Source organism: Choloepus didactylus, chromosome 4 (genome assembly GCF_015220235.1).
Source record: "Choloepus didactylus isolate mChoDid1 chromosome 4, mChoDid1.pri, whole genome shotgun sequence".
In the NCBI taxonomy this organism is placed as follows: Eukaryota; Metazoa; Chordata; class Mammalia; order Pilosa; family Megalonychidae; genus Choloepus; species Choloepus didactylus.
In genome coordinates this window covers 107,978,521-108,001,592 of record NC_051310.1, presented here as the reverse complement: position 1 = coordinate 108,001,592, position 23,072 = coordinate 107,978,521, and the positions used below count along the sequence as shown (strand labels likewise).

Genomic DNA, 23,072 nt, shown 5'->3' with positions numbered 1-23,072 from the left:
TATGGTATATTTAAGATACTGAAAGAGAAAGCCTGCCAGTCAAAAATTCTTTATCAGGCAAAACCATCCTTCAAAAATAAGGGGGGAATTGGGAACCAAGATGGCGGCTAGGTGAGACAGGGCTAAGGAACACCTCCATGGAAAACACTAGATAAGGACCAGAGAGTGACCCAGAATACCGGTTACAGCGATGTGCCAGTTGGACGAGATCTGCTAGTTCCCAGAGGCTGTATACTTAGTGAAACTGAGAGTCTGCATTCTGAAACGAGTGAGTAAGCTGGCTGGAAGCCCCGCAGCCGCACGGCGATCCAGGGAAGCCAGGGTTTGGCTTCTGGAGACCAACAGGCTCTTTTAATTAAAAAAAAAAAGAAAAAAGGGGAAAAGCCAGGAGTGGCTGCAGGTGCGATCGGCTGCAGGTGCGATCGTGGGAAACGCAGTAAAACACAGCAAGAGAGGGCTGGGCCGACCTCTCGGTGACTGGCCTGGAAGATAGCCCGCTGCAGATATCCCTGGGGCCGGGGGAACGGAGCGGAGAGCCAGAAGCCGAAAGAATCCCCGTGGCTAGCAGCTCGCTCCTGGGAGGGCTGCGAAACAACAGAGAAACAACAGAAAGAAACAGAAAGAAACAACAGAAACAAAAGAAACAACAGAAAGAAACAGAAAGAAACAACAGAAAGAAACAGAAAGAAACAACAGAGAAACAACAGAAAGAAGAAAGAGATATACAGAATTTTAACAGAAATATATAGTACCTTACATCCCAAAGCACCAGGACACTCATTTTTCTCTAGTGATCACGGATCTTTCTCCAGAAGGGACCATAAGCTGGGACATAAAGCAAGCCTCAAGAAATTTAAAAAAAAAAAAAAAAAAAAAAGATTGAATATACTCAAAGCACATTCTCCAACCACAATGGAATACAAATAGAAATCAATAATTTTTGAACTGTAACTCCACTATTTACTTCCTACATGATATAAATTACACAAACCCTAATGACAAATCAGTGGTTTTGAACTCAATGTAAAATATGTAATTTTAGACAACTATATAAAGGTAGGGAAATGGAGGAGTATAGGAACATAGTTTATGTGTCCTATTGAAGTGGAGGTGGTATCAAAGAAAAGCAAGATTGATATGGATTTAAGAGGTTAATTTTAACCCCCACAGCAAACACAAAGAAACTATCAGAGAATATAATCATAGAGATGAATTGCAGAGTTCGGGTTAAGAGAAATGGGGGAAGGAGCAATGGGGAGTTAAGAAATGAGGGTGGAGTTGCTGTTTGAGGTGAAGGGAAATTTCTAGTAAAGGATGGTGGGAAAGAGCATTACAACATTCTAAAGGTGATTAATCCCACTAATGGAAGGCTAGGGAGGGGGTGGAATGGGAAGATTTAGGCTGTATATATGTTCCCACAACTAAAAGAAAAAAAGACAGTCTAAATAGATGATTGAATGCCAAGGATGAACTTGGATGGAATTAGAGGATAGAGGACAGGTGGCTCAAAGGGACACAGTTGAGACATAAGGTAAAGGAAATATAGAATGTAAGCTTTGTATCATTGTTGAACCTGTTATACTTCTTAGCTGCGCTTAATGGGATTGCCTAAAACAATGTTCTTGTTCATGGGAAGTCTATACGTGAATTATAGCATATGTTCAAGGATGTGTGCAGCTAGCTCTCATATGTTCAGAAGACAGAGCAATAGATGATGGATGATAGATAGGGAGGGAGGGAAAGAAATAGCGATGTGACAGCATGTTAAGGTTGGTGGATTGAGCTATCGGGGGAGGGGGGGTCAGGGTATGATGGAATTCTTTGTATGGGGTTAGCATTGTTTTTGCAAATGTTCCTATAACTTTGAATTTATTTCAAAATAAAATAAAAAATAAAAAAATAAAAAATAAATAAAAAAAAAAAAACGAATTGGGGATTCACTTCTGGGGAGGCAGATTTGGGAAAGTATCCCCTGCTTTCCACCAGTATAATAAAAACCATCTTTTCCTCTTCAAAAAAAAAAATAAATAAATAAATAAATAAATAAATAAATAAGGGGGATACAAGGGGTGACAGTGTGATTGTGAAAACCTTGTGGATCATACTCCCTTTATCCAGTGTATGGATGGATGAGTAGAAAAAGGGGGACAAAAACTAAATGAAAAATAGGGTAGGATGGGGGAGGTGATTTGGGTGTTCTTTTTTATTTTTATTTTTTATTCTTATTCTGATGCTTTATGGTATAAGGAAAATGTTCAAAAATAGATTGGGGTGATGAACACACAACTATATGATGGTACTGTGAACAGTTGATTGTACACCATGGATGACTGTATGGTATGTGAATATATCTCAATAAAACCAAATTTAAAAAAATGAGGAGGAGTTTAAAATATTCACAGACAAACAGAAACAGAGAGTTTGTCAACAAGAGACCTGCCCTAACAGAAATACTAAAGGGAGTTCTGAGGGCTGAATGGTAAACACAGGAGAGATGCTTGAAAGAGTGCAGAAATGAAGATTATCAGTAAGGGTAACTAAAAGGGTAAAAAGAGAGACAAAACTAAGATACAACATGTAAAATCCAAAGGATAAAATGGCTTAAATACTGCCTATACACTAATATCATTAAATTTTAAAAGACTGAAATTATTTAAAAAAAAAAAAAAAACCCATCTAATCATTATGGAGTGAAGCTAGAAATCAGTAACAGTTGGAGAACCATAAAATTCACAAATATATGGAAGTTAAACAATCAGTGGATCAAGAGAAATCAGTAAATATTTTGAGACAAATAAAAGTGAAAACACAACACATCAAAACTTATGCAATGCAGTGAAGACAGTGCTGAGAGGGAAATTTATAGCCCTAAAAAGCTTACATTTTTAAAAAGAAAAAAGAGCTAAAATCGAAAACCTAAATGCACACCTGGAGAAACTAGAAAAACAACAGCAAACTAATACCAAAGCAAGCAGAGGAAAGAAACAAAAAAGAGTAGAGCAGAAATAAATAAAATGGAGAATTAAAGAAAACAACAGAGAGAATCAACAAAACCAAAAGTTGGTTCTTTGAGAAGATCAATAAAATTGACAAACCTTAGCTAGACAGACAAAGAAAAAAAGAGAGAAGATGCAAATAAATAAAATCAGAAATGAGAGGAGGACATTATTACTAACCCCACAGAAATAAAAAAGGGTCATAAGAGGATACAATAAAAAAGTATATGACAACAAATCAGACAACTTAGATGAAACAGACAAATTCCTAGAAGCACACAAACAACCTACTGACCCTAGAAGAACTAGAAGACATCAAGAGACCAATTAAGGCAAAGAGATTGAATCAGTCATAAAAAAATCTGCCATCAAAGAAAAGCCCAGGACCAGATGACTTCAAAGGTGAATTCTATCAATCATTCCAAGAATACTTAGTATCAATCCTGCTCAAACTCTTCCAAGAAATTGAAGAAGGGGAACACAACCCAACTCATTCTATGAGGCTAACATCACCCCAATACCAAAGCCAGAAAAAGGATACTATAAGAAAAAAAAATTACAGACTAATATTTCTAGTGAATATAGATGCAAAACTCTTAACAAAATACTTGGAAATCAGATCCAACCACAATTAAAATAATTATACATAGTAATCTAGCGGGTTTGATTCCAGGTATGCAGGGGTGGTTCAACCTAAGAAAATCAATAAATGTAATAAACTGCATTAACAAAACAAAGAGGAAACCCAACATGATCATCTAAGTTGATGCAGAAAAGATATTTGACAAAGTCCAGCATCCTTTCTTAATTAAAAACACTTCAAAAAATAGGAATAAAAATAAAAAAATAAAACTTCCTCAACATGATAAAGGACATACATGAAAAACCCACAGCTAACATCGTACTCAATGGCAAAAGACTGAAAGCTTTCCCTCTAAGATCTGGAACAGGACAAAGATGTCCACTGTCACCACTGTTATTCAACATTGTGCTTGAAGTTCAAGCCAGAATAGTTAGGCAAGAAAAATAAATGAAAGCCATCCAAATTGGAAAGAAAGAAGTAAAACTTTCAGTATTTGCAGATGACATGATCCTACATATAGAAAGTCCTTAAAGATCTATAACAAAGCTACTAAAGCTAGTAAATGAGTTAAGCAGAGTGGCAGGATACAAGATCAACAGGCAAAATCAACAGCTTCTATACACTAGTATCAATCAATCAAACAATCAGAAGAAGAAATTAAGAAAAAATTTCATTTACAATAGCAACTAAAAGAATCAAATATTAAGGAATAAATTTAACCAAGGATGTAAGGGACCTGTACGCAGAACATTACAGAACATTGCTAAAAGAAATCAAAGAAGACCTAAATAAATGGAAGGATATTCCGTGTTCATGAATTGGAAGACTAAATATCATTAAGTTATCAATTCTATCCAAATTGATTTACAGATTCAATGCAATCCCAATCAAAATTCCAGTAGACTACTTTGCAGAAATGGAAAAGCCAATTATCAATTTATTTGAAAGGGTAAAGCAGCCCAAATAGCCAAAAACATATTGAAAAAGAAGAAAGAAATCCTAAGACTCACCCTTCCTGACTTCAAAGCATATTACAGAGGTACCATTGTCAAAAAAGGATGATACTGGAATAAAGACAGATATATTGAACAACAGAAGAAAATTGAGAGTTCAGAAATAAACCCTCACAACTGTGGTAAGTTGATTTATGACAAGGCTGTCAAGCCCACTCAACTGAGACAGAGCAGTCTCTTACAAAAATGTTGCTGGAAGAACTGGATATCCATATACAAAAGAATGAAAGAGGATCCCTATCTCTTTTGTACCTTATGGAAAAATTAACTCAAAATGGACCAAAGACCTAAATACAAGAACTAGAAACATAAAGATCCTAGAATAAAATGTAAGGACGCATCTTCATGGTCTTGTGGTAGACAATGATTTCTTAGACTTTATACCTAAAGCACAAGCAATGAAAGAAAAAAATAGATGAATGGGACTGACTCAAAATTAAATATTTTTGTGCTTCAAAGTATTTTGTCAAGAAAGTGAAAAGGGGAGGCGGGGCAAGATAGAGGCAAAGGGAGGTGTGGAATTTAGTTAGTCCCCTAGAGCAACTAATAAATAGCCAGGAATAATTAGAAGATAGTCTGGAACAACTGATGGGGGGACATCCATGACTGAACACACATCACCAGCCTGCTATCAGCGGAACAGATGAGATCACAGCATAGAATTGTAAGTAAAGCTCCCCAAACTGCTGGTGCCCCTTCCCCAATGGCATGGCAGGCTGAGTTGGAAAACTTCACTGTGGGAAAAAGCAGTCCCTGCAATGAGCAAGGAAATGTAGCTCAACCAAGCTCCAACTGTGGTTTTACTTAACAAATTTGGACTACTGAATACATGCTATGAACACAGATAAACCCAGAGCAAGCAAGAAAGGAACCCTGAGGTTTATCCTGGCAAAGAGGAGGCAGGGCTGATGAAAAAAATATACACAAATAAAAACGGAGGCTTTTGGAGTCCGCTGAGCTCAGAATATTGCAAAAGGTCTGTGTCCCAAGAAAAGGGGCACACAGAACTGGGTACCAACTCTGGCTCTTGCCTGGTGAACTGCAGATCTGTGGACTGGCTCTGAAAAGAGGACTTCTTTCTTTCATTTTTTTCTCTCATTCTAAGTAGCTCATTAGAGAAAGCTTCAGGCATTTTCAGTTGCCAGCACTGACCCAGGTAAGGGTAGAGTCAAGACAGACAGTAAAAGGAAAAACTCATCAGTGCTGGTAGGAATGCAGCCACTATGGAAGACAGTTTGGCAGTTCCTCAGGAAGCTAAGTATAGAATTACCACATGAACCGCCAATCGCACTACCAGGTATATACTCAGAAGAATTGAAATTGGGACACTGTTCTAGTTTGCTAATGCTGCTGGAATGCAAAACACCAGAAATGGATTGGCTTTTATAAAAGGGGGTTTATTTGGTTACACAGTTACGCTCTTAAGGCCATAAAGTGTCCAAGGAAACACATCAGCAATCGGGTACCTTCACTGGAGGATGGCCAATGGTGTCCAGAAAACCTCTGTTAGCTGGGAAGGCACGTGGCTGGCATCTACTCCAAAGTTCTGGTTTCAAAATGGCTTTCTCCCAGGACGTTCCTCTCTAGGCTGCAGTTCCTCAAAAATGTCACTTTTAGTTGCACTTGGGTTATTTGTCCTCTCTTAGCTTATCCAGAGCAAGAGCCGGCTTTCAACAGCTGTCTTCAAACTGTCTCTCATCTGCAGCTCCTGTGCTTTCTTCAAAATGCCCTTCTTTGCTGTAGCTCCTCTTCAAAATGTTACTCACAGCTGCACTGAGTTCCTTCTGTTATGTCAGCTTATTTATATGGCTCCACTGATCAACTTAGACCCACCCTGAATGGGTGGAGCAACACCTCCATGGAAATTATCCAATCAGAGTCATCAACCACAGCTGGGTGGGGCACATTCCAAAGAAACACTCAAAGAATTACAATCTAATCAACACTGATAACGTCTGCCCACACAAGATTACATCAAAGATAATGGCGTTTGGGGGACACAATATATTCAAACTGGCACAGACGCAAAGAGACATTTGCACACCAGTGTTCACAGCGGCATTCTTCACAATTGCCAAGAGATGAAAGTAGCCCAAGTGTCCATTAGTTGATGAATGGACAAACAAAATGTGGTATATATATACAATAAAATATTATTCAGCTGGAAGGAATGAAGTGCTGATGCATGTGACAGCATGGATTAACCCTGAAGACATTATGTTGAGTGAAATAAGCGAGACACAAAAAGACAAATATTGTAAGATCTCACTAATATGATCTAATTATAATAAACAAACTCATAAAGTTAAAATCGAGAATATAGGTTACTAGGAGATAGAATGACGGTAGAGAACATGTTGCTGATGCTTAATTTGTGCAGAATTTTTAATTACATTGATTGCAAATGTTTGGAGATAGACAGAGGTGATGGTAGCACATTATTGTGAGTGTAATTAACAGCGCTGAATTATGCATGTGATTGTGATTGAAAGGGGAAGTTTAGGGTCATATATGTCAGTAGAAGGAAACCTAGAGGAAAAAACATGGGATTTTATTAACAGTGAACACTGTTGTGAATGATGACTGTGATTAATAGTACACATATAAGAAGTTTCTTTCATGAGCTAGAACAAATGTACATTACTATTACAAGGTATTAACAATAAGGTGGTATATGAGAAAAAAACATAGTTAATACAAACCATGGACTAAAGTTAACAGTATTATTTTAATATTCTTTCATAGGTTGTAACAAAGGTACCACAACAATGCTGTGTCTATAATAAGGGGCTATAAGGGTTATGGGTTTTTTCTTTGGGGGGTAATGAAAATGTTCTAAAACTTTTTGTTGTGATGAATACACAATTCTGTGGTTATACTGCAAGTCACTGATTTTACACTTTGGATGGACTGTATGATGCGTGAATATATCTCAATAAAATTGCTTTTAAAAAAAATTAGGTAAAGAATTATGCGTCTAGAAATAAAGACAAGAAATAACCAGGGTTAAGAACTAGATGTCCAGAAAAGAACTTTTGTGACGATTACCGATATGCTGGAAGTGGTGGGCAACAAACAGACCACAAACTTACAAAGGTTTGAGGGGACTGCACTGCCCCAAACCCTAAAAGCCCAGTCTGCTAAAACTCTTGATTGCTCTAGCCCATAATCAGCCTCCACAGAGGCCACTCTCCAATACCCATGTTATCTGTGGCCTTGGAGGATAATGGACAAGTAAGAACCTCCCAGATGGCATAGCTAGGGACAACAGAGGACAACTGATAGGAGATTTCTCCCAGAAAACAGAAATCAGTGTGGCATCCAGGTGAACTGATCAAGAAATTTACTCCAAGGATTTGGAAAGGAGTCTTTGCAAGTTTTGCTAAGACTAGTCTTGCTCATTACTATATATTGTGAGGTGCAGATGTCTTCTCTGTGAGTTAATAGATTGCTGGACCATGAGGAGCCACAAAAGAACCTGAGAGAAAAAACTGCACATCCCGGACAAATGTAGTAACTGTATTAGACTATGGATCCTCTCCCTTGAAGAGGGGGTGAAGTGTTCTGTGTGTGCAAAGTAGGGGCCATGGGAACATTTAAAAGGCCAGAAGGTTGGATTATGGCAGAGAATACAATTTGTAACCAAAATCTGGTTCACTCTTCTATAGAGTGGTAGCCTAGAGACTACATTTCTGAACCTTGCTGCAGATAGAATAGCCAATTGACTTTACTCTTGTCAATGGAATGTGAGTAGGCTATCTACCACTTCCAAATCTGGTCCTTGAGACTTTGAGTATGGGCTCTTCCATGCTGTCTTTTCCTTTCCTGCAAGCTGGAAAATGAACATGACTGGAGCCCCACTTCAACCAGACAGTTGAGGAAGACACCCAGAGGAAAGAAAAGCAACAAGATGGAAATAATTCAGTTTATGAGTGACCACAAGCGACCTGCCAACCTAGAACATTCAACAACTTTTTTATAAGCAGCTAATATTGGAACTTTTTGTTACTGCAACTTGTCTTTCATCCTAACTGATACACCTACTGAACAAATACTAAGATTTCAGTCAGTCAAGTTAAGTCACTTTTAAACGCAGGGATAATAAAACCTGTATTCACTTCCAGAGGTCACTGTGAAAACTACTTTGCAAATGATACCATTCTACACAAAAATAAAGGAAAGAAGAGTGTTGTCTGAGAAATTTAACTATCATAAAAGCATATAAAATGCAAAAAGAAAAAAACTAAAGGAAAACTAAGGCATTAAAATTTTAATGCAATTTTATTGAGATATAATCACATAACATACAATCATTCAACGTTTACAATCAGTTGTTCACAGTATCATCATATAGTTGTGCTTTCATCACCACAATCAAACTTTGAACACCTTCATTACTCCAAAAAATAAAATTAAAATTAAAATAAAAAAGAACATCCAAAACATTGCATTCCCTTCCTGCCCCCATTGTTCATTTACTTTTTTAATACAATTTAATTGAGATACATTCACACACCCCACAGTCATCCACAGTATACAATCAACTATTCACAGCACCACCATACAGTTGTGTGCTCATCACCAGAATCAATCTCCAAACCCCTTCCTTACTCCAAAATAAAAAATAAAAGCAAAAAAGAACACCCAAATCCTTCCATCCTCTCCACACCACCCTATTCTTCATCCAATTTCTGTCTCCACTTCTCCACCCAACTGTCCATACACTGGACAAAGGGAGTAGGAGCCACAAGATCTCCAGTCACACAGTCACATTATGCAATCTACATAGTTACACAATCATCTTCAAGGATCAAGGTCACTGGGTCGCAGTTTCACAGCTTCAGGCACTTCCCTCCAGCCACTCCAACACACCAAAGACCAAAAGGTAACACCTATATAGCGCACAAGAACACCCTGCCTCATCTCTCCTCCCCACCTTGGTCAAGAGGTTCCCCTCAATCTCACAGTGCCGGGGCCAGGCTCATCCCCAGGAGTCACTTCCCACGTTGCCAGGGAGATTCACACCCCGGGAGTCACACCCCATGCAGTGAGGATGGCAGTGAGTCCACCTGCCAAGTGGGCCCAGAGAGAAAGCGGGCCACATCTGAGCAACAAAGAGGCCCTCTGGGGGGGACTCCCAGGCACAACCACAAATGGGCTTAGCCGCTCCCCCACAGGGGAAAGCCCCCAGATTGAGGGCTCGGCCCACCAAACTGGCAGTCCCCAATGTTTGCGGGAAAATCAGCAACAGCCCAGGTGGGAAAGTCCAACACCTCCGCATTTCTCCCCAGCTCCTCGGGGGGCCCTGCAAATACACTTATGCTCTCTGCCCATATCACTCTGGGATGCATCAGGACCCCACCCCAGCCTGCACAAACTCACCAAATCGCACTTCCCATTCACCACTCCCTGCAACCATGGTGTTCAAACAAACCGACCACACAAGTCAAATTATCCAGTGTGCTACAGAAAACACAGATCCCACACCAGACAAACATCTCCTCTCCTGATCTCACACATAAGCCACAGCTCTAAAACCCAGTCAGTATCATTCTCCAGCCCTGGGCCCTATTTACCTCAGTCCCAACTAGATCCTCTTTGTTCATATCTCCAACCAAAGTCCAAATTCTCCTTCAGCTCTTTCAACAGTTAAGGCATTTTGAGTCTTTAGTTACTTCATCTGAGGTAACTGGCCTGTAAATATCAGCTGACTGAATGTTTTTAAGATGCACAATCTAATAAATCTCAAATTGAGTAAATAATTGCTTAATATTCTTTATTTCTCTATGAGTAACAACTTTGAAATTAATTTAAATGCCTAGACATTTTAACAAATATTTGTGTTCAAGTGAAACCTTTGCTTACCTGCATCATGAAGTGCAGTCCTTCCTTGTAGGTCTCCATGTTCAGTAGGACAATTGTACTATTAAAACAAAGAAACTTAGTAATCTGGGGGAGTTTTGGTTTAAAATTAAATATCCAGAGTCAAATGAAGAGCTATTCTTTAATTTTAAATATTCTATTTATCAAAGAAACTAAAGACTATTAGATAATCAACTAAATATTTTGACATAAAAAATAACATTATATGTAAGTTTAACAGTTTTTCACCAAACAGGAAAACACACTGTAAGTTATAATAGCATGGGATGTAGAAAATAGGCTACTGGTTTTTTTTACAGCTGGAGTAAAATTGTAAACTACTAAATCAAAAAAATAAATGAGTTTTGCTATAAAAGTTAGTAGTAAAAATGCTTAAGGAAATATTTGACTGGATTCTTGGACAAAAATCTTAACTTAGCTGACTAGTTCATAGAATTTTGTGATTGCCTGATTAAAAGTTTAACTAATGATTTTAATATTATGTAGTATGAGTTATCCATGTTTATATAGAAAAACATAGATCTTGCATTTATGACTTTATCTTATGTCTCCTACTAAAGAAAATTCCAGTCTCCAGTTAATGTCAACAGGAAGATCAAGTCTTTGTTATTTATTTTTAATACACTAAGTTATGCAATCCACTTCCCCCAGAGTTTTTCTTTTTATTGTGCACATTCCTTCATAAATGATGGAAAAAATATTATGTAGGCTAATGGTCAAAGTTAGTCTATCATTTTCTATGATTGAAAATTCCAAAACACATTAAAAACATATTATTTACAGTAAAAAAATAAATAAGTAAATCCAAAGTATCAACCAGTTTTACTACCTGTAGAAGTTTTTGTAGGCACAATGCATGTCCATATTTTGCAGCTAGGTGAAGAGCATTTCTCCCTAAAAAAGATTAAAATACATTTGAAAGACTGTTTTCTTCATGACATGAATTTTCCATAGAAATATGATTTTTTTCCCCAAAATTAGTTGATAAAATGCTTAATTTATAAGCATTGTTTTAGTTTCTAGGGTGGTTCACCTACTTTGATTTTTTTAATAATAGATATTATACACATGAAAACAAGGAAGGTGGAAAGAAAATTACACATCCTGACATTTGTATTATACACATTATATCTCCAGTACCTAAAGAAGTGCCTGTGAAATAGCAGGTAACTAAATATTGGCTTAGGGAAGGGAGAAGGAGGGAGAAAAAAAGACAAGGGAGAAGGAGGTAGGGAAGAAAGAAATACCTAGATTTCACATACCAGTTCCAAATAGGCTGTGTGGACATTGAAAATAGAGAAAAATAAGAAGTTTAGGTCAAAGAAAGGCTATCCTCTAATTTTTATGCTTCAGCTAAAATTCACATTCATTAAAGATTTTTGCCTCTGAAAATCAGACAACCTGTTCAAAAATGTGTATTAAACATGTAATTTTAAAAGAAAAAGCCCAAGAAGAAAAAGAAAAGTTACCAATAATCTGAGGGTTAACTCTGAATACTGGAAAAAGTAAACTTGCAGAGAACATTCTACTTCTAAACATTATTTCTACTAATTGTATTTCTTTGTACTGTATCCCTCTTGGATGGTAAAGAATATAAGTGTTTCACTCAGCTATTCCAGCTTCCAATCTTTAATGCTCTTAATTTCCCTTTAACCTCAAGAAGTTCTTAAAACATAATTTGATGTCAAAGTAGAACTTTCTTCTAGAAAAGAAGTAATTTATGTTCTGTGCATCCCGGATATGTTGACTTTTCAACTCTCACTCAATCTTATGTGAGTTTGGATTAAGCGGATTACTTTCCCTCTGTGCAGCTGACTAACCAGGTTCTAGAACTAAAAGAAGGAGCCCAGGTCTTTGAACAGGAACAGATACAACATATTCAACTATACCCAAACATCTTCCGACTACAAACAAGTCAGATGTGATCATTACAAATTTCAATATGCTACTGTTCACGGTCAAGTTTCCTAGAAATATATCATGTTACATAAAGTGACTGGAATAAATTATATTCACATGAGGAGAAAGAGACAGAATGAAAGAGGGATGGTGGGGCTAGGCACAGTGTTGGCAGCCCCTGGTATTCAATAAAATACCACAGAAACTTGGCCTCACCATAATATCAGGTCAAGGCTAAGGAAATACCAAATTCATTCACCTGAGAAACAGCAACAAGAAATCAAGGAAACATCAGAGCTAAAGCATACCAACATGAATTAGATCTGGTAAAACCTTGATCACAAATACCCCAAAACAGACATGAAATCTGGTCATTTTAAATATACTTTCAAACTGCTAGCAATAAACAAGTTAAGATAAAACCCAAAGTATTTTTTATCACATTTATATCAAATACCCACATCTGGATTATAAGACACTACAGCAAATGAGACAAGGTCCTTGTCTTCAAGGATGGACAACTCTAAGGACAAAATAATAAAGTAAATCAAATAAAAATATAACTAAACAACAGCAAAAACAAAAGACAAAAAAAAGTTAAAAAGAGTATCTTGGGATACAGTATATGAAATGATGTCTGCTAATATTGGGAAAGCATTTGAACTTTATCTGCACTGAAGGAAGGAGGGCAAAAGTCATAAATTAGCCACTAGGGAAAAACAGCCAGAGAAGAAAGAATACAGACAAAAACAAGCAAGATACTTATTTGAATTTGAATCAGTACAATAAGTAAATAAAGTCTTGCAGTACTGAAGAGATCTGGTTATTCCAAAATTTCTAATATAAATATTCCCCTACAGCAATGGAAGGCATATATAAGTATAGAAGCATTCCTTTCATCATTCAAAGGTGGCAGATACACTGACTTTGGTCTTCAGTTTAGAATCTGATGTATCTTGAGGTAAAGATTTTCCTAACTAAACTGTGAGATCTCCTTTCCTCTTTCACTCTCACCTCTCTCTCTCTCTTTCATTTCCAAATACAGCTGCTTAACAGTATATATTCGTTTGTCCAAACTTGGAGACATAGGATAAAATATTAAAGTTGTTAAGGAAATTCTCCTTTCTAGGTCAACACCATATCTAATTGAATAACAAAGTAGAAGAGACAAAAATAATCCGTCAAAAGTCCCAGAGAACTAAAAATGTTATGCTAATGAATGGAATACCAACACATACATTGAAGAGAAGCAATAGCTATATTCAAATACTTAAAAGTTTCATCTTGTGATAGGTAGGCAAACTTATGCTTTAGGTAGGACTAAGTATCGTCAGAAATCCAGGTAAAAGAGAGATTTCAATTGCCTACAAGAAATAATTGTTATAAATATAGTTAACCAAATATGGAACAGGTTTCCTTGTGAGGCATAATGGCTAAGAACACAGTCTCTGCCACTTATCTACTGAAGGGTCTTGGCCAACTTATTTAATGGCCTAGTGCCTCAAAGCCTTACTGTGTTGCAGCGACAGAAATGAATTAATACAAGTAAAACACTTAGCAGAATAGTCCAGTGCTATATAAGTGTCAATCATTCTTGTTATTATCATAATTACTGCTGTTTTTATAAGGCAGTTAGTTCCCCATCATAAGAAATGTCCAACCAAATGCTGACTGGCCTCGTGACAAAGAGAATTCACATACTGAATAATATATGCATTTAAAATAAATGGCCCTTAATGTTTCTTAAATATCTGAGACTTTATGATTCTGTAACACTACCAAAGACCAACAGTAGACTTCAAGTCTCCAACTACTGGTCAGTTCACTAAGCCTTTCTCCTAAATCCCCTATTTCGACTTTTCCCACAATAATACATCAGATATAAACCTTCTCCCAACTATTCAAAAACAGAAAATTTAGGACTTCTCTTTCAAAATAACATTCAGGTTTGATTAAGAACATTAACAATGTATGGTATGTGAATATAACTTTATAAAATTGTAGGAAAATATATATATAGGAGTAAAAGTGTTGGAGAAAACATGGTGAGAGGGATGATGCCTCACCAATATGGACTAACTACAATGTGTAAACTCAGAATTGAATCTTAGAACATAGCCTAACGTGGACACAATAATTGTAATAGTCCCTAGATTGTAAGCTCTTACAGCAGTTAACTCTATCCCTGAAGTGTAAGGCCTATCTCTAAACTTTGAGATGCTGATCCCCTAGCATATGCTGCCACAAACATTGGGACTGGCGGTTTGATGTGCTGAGCCCTCGAGCATGGGACTTGCCCTTATGAAGCTCATTACCACAAAGGAGAGTCTAAAGTTGTATGTAATGGTGCCTAAGAGTCTCCCCCTGAGTACCTCTTTGTTGCTCAGATGTGGCCCTCTCTCTCTCTAACTGAGCCATCTCGACAGGTGAACTCGCTGCCCTCCCCCCTACGTGGGACCCGACTCCCAGGGGTGTAAATCTCCCTGGCAACACAGAGTATGACTCCTGGGGATGAATGTGGACCCGGCATCGTGGGACTGAGAGTATCTTCTTGACCAAAAGGGGGATGCAAAATGAGACAAAATAGTTTCAGTGGCTGAGAGATTCCAAATGGAGTCGAGAGGTCACTCTGGTGGACATTCTTATGCACTATATAGATAACACCTCTTAGGCTTTAATGTATTGGAATAGCTAGAAGTAAATATCTGAAACTACTAAACTCCAACCCAGCAGTCTGGACTCCTGAAGACAATTATATAATAATGTAGATTACAAGGGGTGACAGTGGGATTGTGAAGACCTTGTGGATCACACCCCCTTTATCTAGTGTATGGATGAGTAGAAAAATAGGGATAAAAACTAAAGGACAAATGGGGTGGGATGGGGGGATGATTTGGGTGTTTTTTTTCACTTTTATTTTTTATTCTTGTTCTGGTTCTTTCTGATGTAAGGAAAATGTTCAGAGATAGATTGTGGTGATGAACGCATAACTATGTTATCATACTGTGGACAGTGGATTGTATATCATGGATGATTGTATGGTGTGTGAATGTATTTCAATAAAACTGAATTTAATAAAAAAAAAAAAGAACATTAACAGTGTTCTTTCAAATTACAACAAATTTGTTCTCACAACAAATTAGATAATCTAGATGAAATGGAAAAATTCCTAAAAATACACAAATTACCTAAATTAACTAAAGAAGAAATAGAAAGCCTCACTAAATCTCTAACGAGTACAGAGATTGAATCAATACTCAAAAACATTCCACCAGAGGGGGCGGGGCAAGATGGCAGACTGGTGAGCTGTATGTTTTAGTTACTCCTCCAGGAAAGTAGGTAAAAAGCCAGGAACTGCGTGGACTGGACACCACAGAGCAATCTGTCTTTGGGCATACTTCATACAACACTCATGAAAACGTGGAACTGCTGAGATCAGCGAAATCTGTAAGTTTTTGCGGCCAGGGGACCCGCGCCCCTCCCTACCAGGATCAGTCCCGGGGGAGGAGGGGCTGTCAGCTCCGGGAAGGAGAAGGGAGAATTGCAGTGGCTGCTCTTATCGGAAACTCATTCTACTGATTCAAACTCCAACCATAGATAGACTGAGACCAGACACCAGAGACTCTGAGAGCAGCCAGCCCAGCAGAGAGGAGACAGGCATAGAAAAAAAACAACACGAAAAACTCCAAAATAAAAGCAGAGGATTTTTGGAGTTCTGGTGAACACAGAAAGGGGAAGGGCGGAGATCAGGCCTTGAGGCGCATATGCAAATCCCGAAGCAAAGCTGATCTCTCTGCCCTGTGCACCTTTCCTTAATGGCCCTGGTTGCTTTGTCTATTAGCATTTCAATAACCCATTAGATCTCTGAGGAGGGCCGTTTTTTTTTTGCTTGTTTGTTTGTTTTTTTTTTTTGTTTTTTTTTTTTAATCCTTTTTGCTTTTTCTAAAACAATTACTCTAAGAAGCTCAATACAGAAAGCTTCAAAGAATTGAAATTTGGGCACGTCAAGTCAAGAGCAGAACTAAGAGAGCTCTGAGACAAAAGGCAATAATCCAGTGGCTGAGAAAATTCACTAAACAACACAACTTCCCAAGAAAAGGGGGGTGTCCGCTCACAGCCACCATCCTGGTGGACAGGAAACACTCCTGCCCATCGCCAGCCCCATAGCCCAGAGCTGCCCCAGACAACCCAGTGTGACGGAAGTGCTTCAAATAACAGGCACACACCACAAAACTGGGCGTGGACATTAGCCTTCCCTGCAACCTCAGCTGAATGTCCCAGAGCTGGGAAGGGGGAGCAGTGTGAATTAACAGAGCCCCATTCAGCCATCATTTGAGCAGACTGGGAGCCTCCCAACACAGCCCAGCAGCCCAGAACTGCCCTGGGGGGACGGCACTCACCTGTGACATAGCACAGTCATCCCTCAACAGAGGACCCGGGGTGCACAGCCTGGAAGAGGGGCCCACTTGCAAGTCTCAGGAGCCATACGCCAATACCAAAGACTTGTGGGTCAGTGGCAGAGACAAACTGTGGCAGGACTGAACTGAAGGATTAGACTATTGCAGCAGCTTTAAAACTCTAGGATCATCAGGGAGATTTGATTGTTAGGGCCACCCCCCCCTCCCCGACTGCCCAGAAACACGACCCACATACAGGGCAGGCAACACCAACTACACACGCAAGCTTGGTACACCAATTGGGCCCCACAAGACTCACTCCCCCACTCACCAAAAAGGCTAAGCAGGGGAGAGCTGGCTTGTGGAGAACAGGTGGCTCGTGGACGCCACCTGCTGGTTAGTTAGAGAAAGTGTACGCCACGAAGCTGTAGATCTGATAAATTAGAGATAAGGACTTCAACTGGTCTACAAACCCTAAAAGAACCCTATCAAGTTCAGCAAATGTCACGAGGCCAAAAACAACAGAAAATTATAAAGCATATGAAAAAACCAGACGATATGGATAACCCAAGCCCAAGCACCCAAATCAAAAGACCAGAAGAGACACAGCACCTAGAGCAGCTACTCAAAGAACTAAAGATGAACAATGAGACCATAGTACGGGATATGAAGGAAATCAAGAAGACCCTAGAAGAGCATAAAGAAGACATTGCAAGACTAAATAAAAAAATGGATGATCTTATGGAAATTAAAGAAACTGTTGACCAAATTAAAAAGATTCTGGACACTCATAGTACAAGACTAGAGGAAGTTGAACAACGAATCAGTGACCTGGAAGATGACAGAATGGAAAATGAAAGCATAAAAGAAAGAATGGGGAAAAAAATTGAAAAACTCGAAATGGACCTCAGGGATATGATAGATAATATGAAACGTCCGAATATAAGACTCATTGGTGTCCCAGAAGGGGAAGAAAAGGGTAAAGGTCTAGGAAGAGTATTCAAAGAAATTGTTGGGGAAAACTTCCCAAATCTTCTAAACAACATAAATACACAAATCATAAATGCTCAGCGAACTCCAAATAGAATAAATCCAAAAAAACCCACTCCGAGACATATACTGATCACACTGTCAAACATAGAAGAGAAGGAGCAAGTTCTGAAAGCAGCAAGAGAAAAGCAATTCACCACATACAAAGGAAACAGCATAAGACTAAGTAGTGACTACTCAGCAGCCACCATGGAGGCGAGAAGGCAGTGGCACGATATATTTAAAATTCTGAGTGAGAGGAATTTCCAGCCAAGAATACTTTATCCAGCAAAGCTCTCCTTCAAATTTGAGGGAGAGCTTAAATTTTTCACAGACAAAGAAATGCTGAGAGAATTTGCTAACAAGAGACCTGCCCTACTGGAGATACTAAAGGGAGCTCTACAGACAGAGAAACAAAGACAGGACAGAGAGACTTGGAGAAAGGTTCAGTACTAAAGAGATTCGGTATGGGTACAATAAAGGATATTAATAGAGAGAGGGAAAAATATGGCAAACATAATCCAAAGGATAAGATGGCCGATTCAAGAAATGCCTTCACGGTTTTAACGTTGAATGTAAATGGATTAAACTCCCCAATTAAAAGATATAGATTCGCAGAATGGATCAAAAAAAATGAACCATCAATATGTTGCATACAAGAGACTCATCTTAGACACAGGGACACAAAGAAACTGAAAGTGAAAGGATGGAAAAAAATATTTCATGCAAGCTACAGCCAAAACAAAGCAGGTGTAGCAATATTAATCTCAGATAAAATAGACTTCAAATGCAGGGATGTTTTGAGAGACAAAGAAGGCCACTACATACTAATAAAAGGGGCAATTCAGCAAGAAGAAATAACAATCGTAAATGTCTATGCACCCAATCAAGGTGCCACAAAATACATGAGAGAAACATTGGCAAAACTAAAGGAAGCAATTGATGTTTCCACAATAATTGTGGGAGACTTCAACACATCACTCTCTCCTATAGATAGATCAACCAGACAGAAGACCAATAAGGAAATTGAAAACCTAAACAATCTGATAAATGAATTAGATTTAGCAGACATCTACAGGACATTACATCCCAAATCACCAGGATACACATACTTTTCTAGTGCTCACGGAACTTTCTCCAGAATAGATCATATGCTGGGACATAAAACAAGCCTCAATAAATTTAAAAAGATTGAAATTATTCAAAGCACATTCTCTGACCACAATGGAATACAATTAGAAGTCAATAACCATCAGAGACTTAGAAAATTCACAAATACCTGGAGGTTAAACAACACACTCCTAAACAATCAGTGGGTTAAAGAAGAAATAGCAAGAGAAATTGCTAAATATATAGAGACGAATGAAAATGAGAACACAACATACCAAAACCTATGGGATGCAGCAAAAGCAGTGCTAAGGGGGAAATTTATAGCACTAAACGCATATATTAAAAAGGAAGAAAGAGCCAAAATCAAAGAACTAATGGATCAACTGAAGAAGCTAGAAAATGAACAGCAAACCAATCCTAAACCAAGTAGAAGAAAAGAAATAACAAGGATTAAAGCAGAAATAAATGACATAGAGAACAAAAAAACAATAGAAAGGATAAATATCACCAAAAGTTGGTTCTTTGAGAAGATCAACAAGATTGACAAGCCCCTAGCTAGACTGACAAAATCAAAAAGAGAGAAGACCCATATAAACAAAATAATGAATGAAAAAGGTGACATAACTGCAGATCCTGAAGAAATTAAAAAAATTATAAGAGGATATTATGAACAACTGTATGGCAACAAACTGGATAATGTAGAAGAAATGGACAATTTCCTGGAAACATATGAACAACCTAGACTGACCAGAGAAGAAATAGAAGACCTCAACCAACCCATCACAAGCAAAGAGATCCAATCAGTCATCAAAAATCTTCCCACAAATAAATGCCCAGGGCCAGATGGCTTCACAGGGGAATTCTACCAAACTTTCCAGAAAGAACTGACACCAATCTTACTCAAACTCTTTCAAAACATTGAAAAAAATGGAACACTACCTAACTCATTTTATGAAGCTAACATCAATCTAATACCAAAACCAGGCAAAGATGCTACAAAAAAGGAAAACTACCGGCCAATCTCCCTAATGAATATAGATGCAAAAATCCTCAACAAAATACTTGCAAATCGAATCCAAAGACACATTAAAAAAATCATACACCATGACCAAGTGGGGTTCATTTCAGGCATGCAAGGATGGTTCAACATAAGAAAAACAATCAATGTATTACAACACATTAAAAACTCGAAAGGGAAAAATCAATTGATCATCTCAATAGATGCTGAAAAAGCATTTGACAAAATCCAACATCCGTTTTTGATAAAAACACTTCAAAAGGTAGGAATTGAAGGAAACTTCCTCAACATGATAAAGAGCATATATGAAAAACCCACAGCCAGCATAGTACTCAATGGTGAGAGACTGAAAGCCTTCCCTCTAAGATCAGGAACAAGACAAGGATGCCCGCTGTCACCACTGTTATTCAACATTGTGCTGGAAGTGCTAGCCAGGGCAATCCGGCAAGACAAAGAAATAAAAGGCATCCAAATTGGAAAAGAAGAAGTAAAACTGTCATTGTTTGCAGATGATATGATCTTATATCTAAAAAACCCTGAGAAATCAACGATACACCTACTAGAGCTAATAAACAAATTTAGCAAAGTAGCGGGATACAAGATTAATGCACATAAGTCAGTAATGTTTCTATATGCTAGAAATGAACAAACTGAAGAGACACTCAAGAAAAAGATACCATTTTCAATAGCAACTAAAAAAATCAAGTACCTAGGAATAAACTTAACCAAAGATGTAAAAGACCTATACAAAGAAAACTACATAACTCTACTAAAAGAAATAGAAGGGGACCTTAAAAGATGGAAAAATATTCCATGTTCATGGATAGGAAGGCTAAATGTCATTAAGATGTCAATTCTACCCAAACTCATCTACAGATTCAATGCAATCCCAATCAAAATTCCAACAACCTACTTTGCAGACTTGGAAAAGCTAGTTATCAAATTTATTTGGAAAGGGAAGATGCCTCGAATTGCTAAAGACACTCTAAAAAAGAAAAACGAAGTGGGAGGACTTACACTCCCTGACTTTGAAGCTTATTATAAAGCCACAGTTGCCAAAACAGGATGGTACTGGCACAAAGATAGACATATAGATCAATGGAATCGAAATGAGAATTCAGAGATAGACCCTCAGATCTATGGCCGACTGATCTTTGATAAGGCCCCCAAAGTCACCGAACTGAGCCATAATGGTCTTTTCAACAAATGGGGCTGGGAGAGTTGGATATCCATATCCAAAAGAATGAAAGAGGACCCCTACCTCACCCCCTACACAAAAATTAACTCAAAATGGACCAAAGATCTCAATATAAAAGAAAGTACCATAAAACTCCTAGAAGATAATGTAGGAAAACATCTTCAAGACCTTGTATTAGGAGGCCACTTCCTAGACTTTACACCCAAAGCACAAGCAACAAAAGAGAAAATAGATAAATGGGAACTCCTCAAGCTTAGAAGTTTCTGCACCTCAAAGGAATTTCTCAAAAAGGTAAAGAGGCAGCCAACTCAATGGGAAAAAATTTTTGGAAACCATGTATCTGACAAAAGACTGATATCTTGCATATACAAAGAAATCCTACAACTCAATGACAATAGTACAGACAGCCCAATTATAAAATGGGCAAAAGATATGAAAAGACAGTTCTCTGAAGAGGAAATACAAATGGCCAAGAAACACATGAAAAAATGTTCAGCTTCACTAGCTATTAGAGAGATGCAAATTAAGACCACAATGAGATACCATCTAACACCGGTTAGAATGGCTGCCATTAAACAAACAGGAAACTACAAATGCTGGAGGGGATGTGGAGAAATTGGAACTCTTATTCATTGTTGGTGGGACTGTATAATGGTTCAGCCACTCTGGAAGTCAGTCTGGCAGTTCCTTAGAAAACTAGATATAGAGCTACCATTCGATCCAGCGATTGCACTTCTCGGTATATACCCGGAAGATCGGAAAGCAGTGACACGAACAGATATCTGCACGCCAATGTTCATAGCAGCATTATTCACAATTCCCAAGAGATGGAAACAACCCAAATGTCCTTCAACAGATGAGTGGATAAATAAAATGTGGTATATACACACGATGGAATACTACGCGGCAGTAAGAAGGAACGATCTGGTGAAACATATGACAACATGGATGAACCTTGAAGACATAATGCTGAGCGAAATAAGCCAGGCACAAAAAGAGAAATATTATATGCTACCACTAATGTGAACTTTGAAAAATGTAAAACAAATGGTTTATAATGTAGAATGTAGGGGAACTAGCAGTAGAGAGCAATTAAGGAAGGGGGAACAATAATCCAAGAAGAACAGATAAGCTATTTAACGTTCTGGGGATGCCCAGTAATGACTATGTTCTGTTAATTTCTGATGGATGTAGTAGGAACAAGTTCACTGAAATGTTGCTATATTATGTAACTTTCTTGGGGTAAAGTAGGAACATGTTGGAAGTTAAGCAGTTATCTTAGGTTAGTTGTCTTTTTCTTACTCCCTTGTTATGGTCTCTTTGAAATGTTCTTTTATTGTATGTTTGTTTTCTTTTTAACTTTTTTTTTCATACAGTTGATTTAAAAAAGAAGGGAAAGTTAAAAAAAAAAAAAAAAGAAAAAAGACAAACAAGGAAAAAAAAAAAAAAAAGATGTAGTGCCCCCTTGAGGAGCCTGTGGAGAATGCAGGGGTATTCGCCTACCCCACCTCCATGGTTGCTAACATGACCACAGACATAGGGGACTGGTGGTTTGATGGGTTGAGCCCTCTACCATAAGTTTTACCCTTGGAAAGACGGTTGCTGCAAAGGAGAGGCTAGGCCTCCCTGTATTTGTGCCTAAGAGTCTCCTCCTGAATGCCTCTTTGTTGCTCAGATGTGGCCCTCTCTCTCTGGCTAAGCCAACTTGAAAGGTGAAATCACTGCCCTCCCCCCTACGTGGGATCAGACACCCAGGGAAGTGAATCTCCCTGGCAACGTGGAATATGACTCCCGGGGAGGAATGTAGACCCGGCATCGTGGGATGGAGAACATCTTCTTGACCAAAAGGGGGATGTGAAAGGAAATGAAATAAGCTTCAGTGGCAGAGAGATTCCAAAACGAGCCGAGAGATCACTCTGGTGGGCACTCTTATGCACACTTTAGAC

The 23,072-nt window shown here is 38.2% G+C and overlaps 1 protein-coding gene across 5 annotated transcripts in view; it reads right to left on the bottom strand.

Annotated features, from left to right (window-relative positions):
- Nucleotides 1-23,072, bottom strand: part of UACA (uveal autoantigen with coiled-coil domains and ankyrin repeats) — a 154,293-nt gene that overhangs the window by 68,194 nt on the left and 63,027 nt on the right. For all 5 annotated transcript variants that reach the window (XM_037833538.1, XM_037833536.1, XM_037833535.1 and 2 more), the window contains exons 4-5: nucleotides 11,305-11,369; nucleotides 10,458-10,515 (exon numbers count right to left, since the gene is read on the bottom strand). In XM_037833538.1, coding sequence (XP_037689466.1) covers nucleotides 10,458-10,515; nucleotides 11,305-11,369 — 123 coding nt within the window. The remainder of the gene's footprint in view (nucleotides 1-10,457; nucleotides 10,516-11,304; nucleotides 11,370-23,072) is intronic.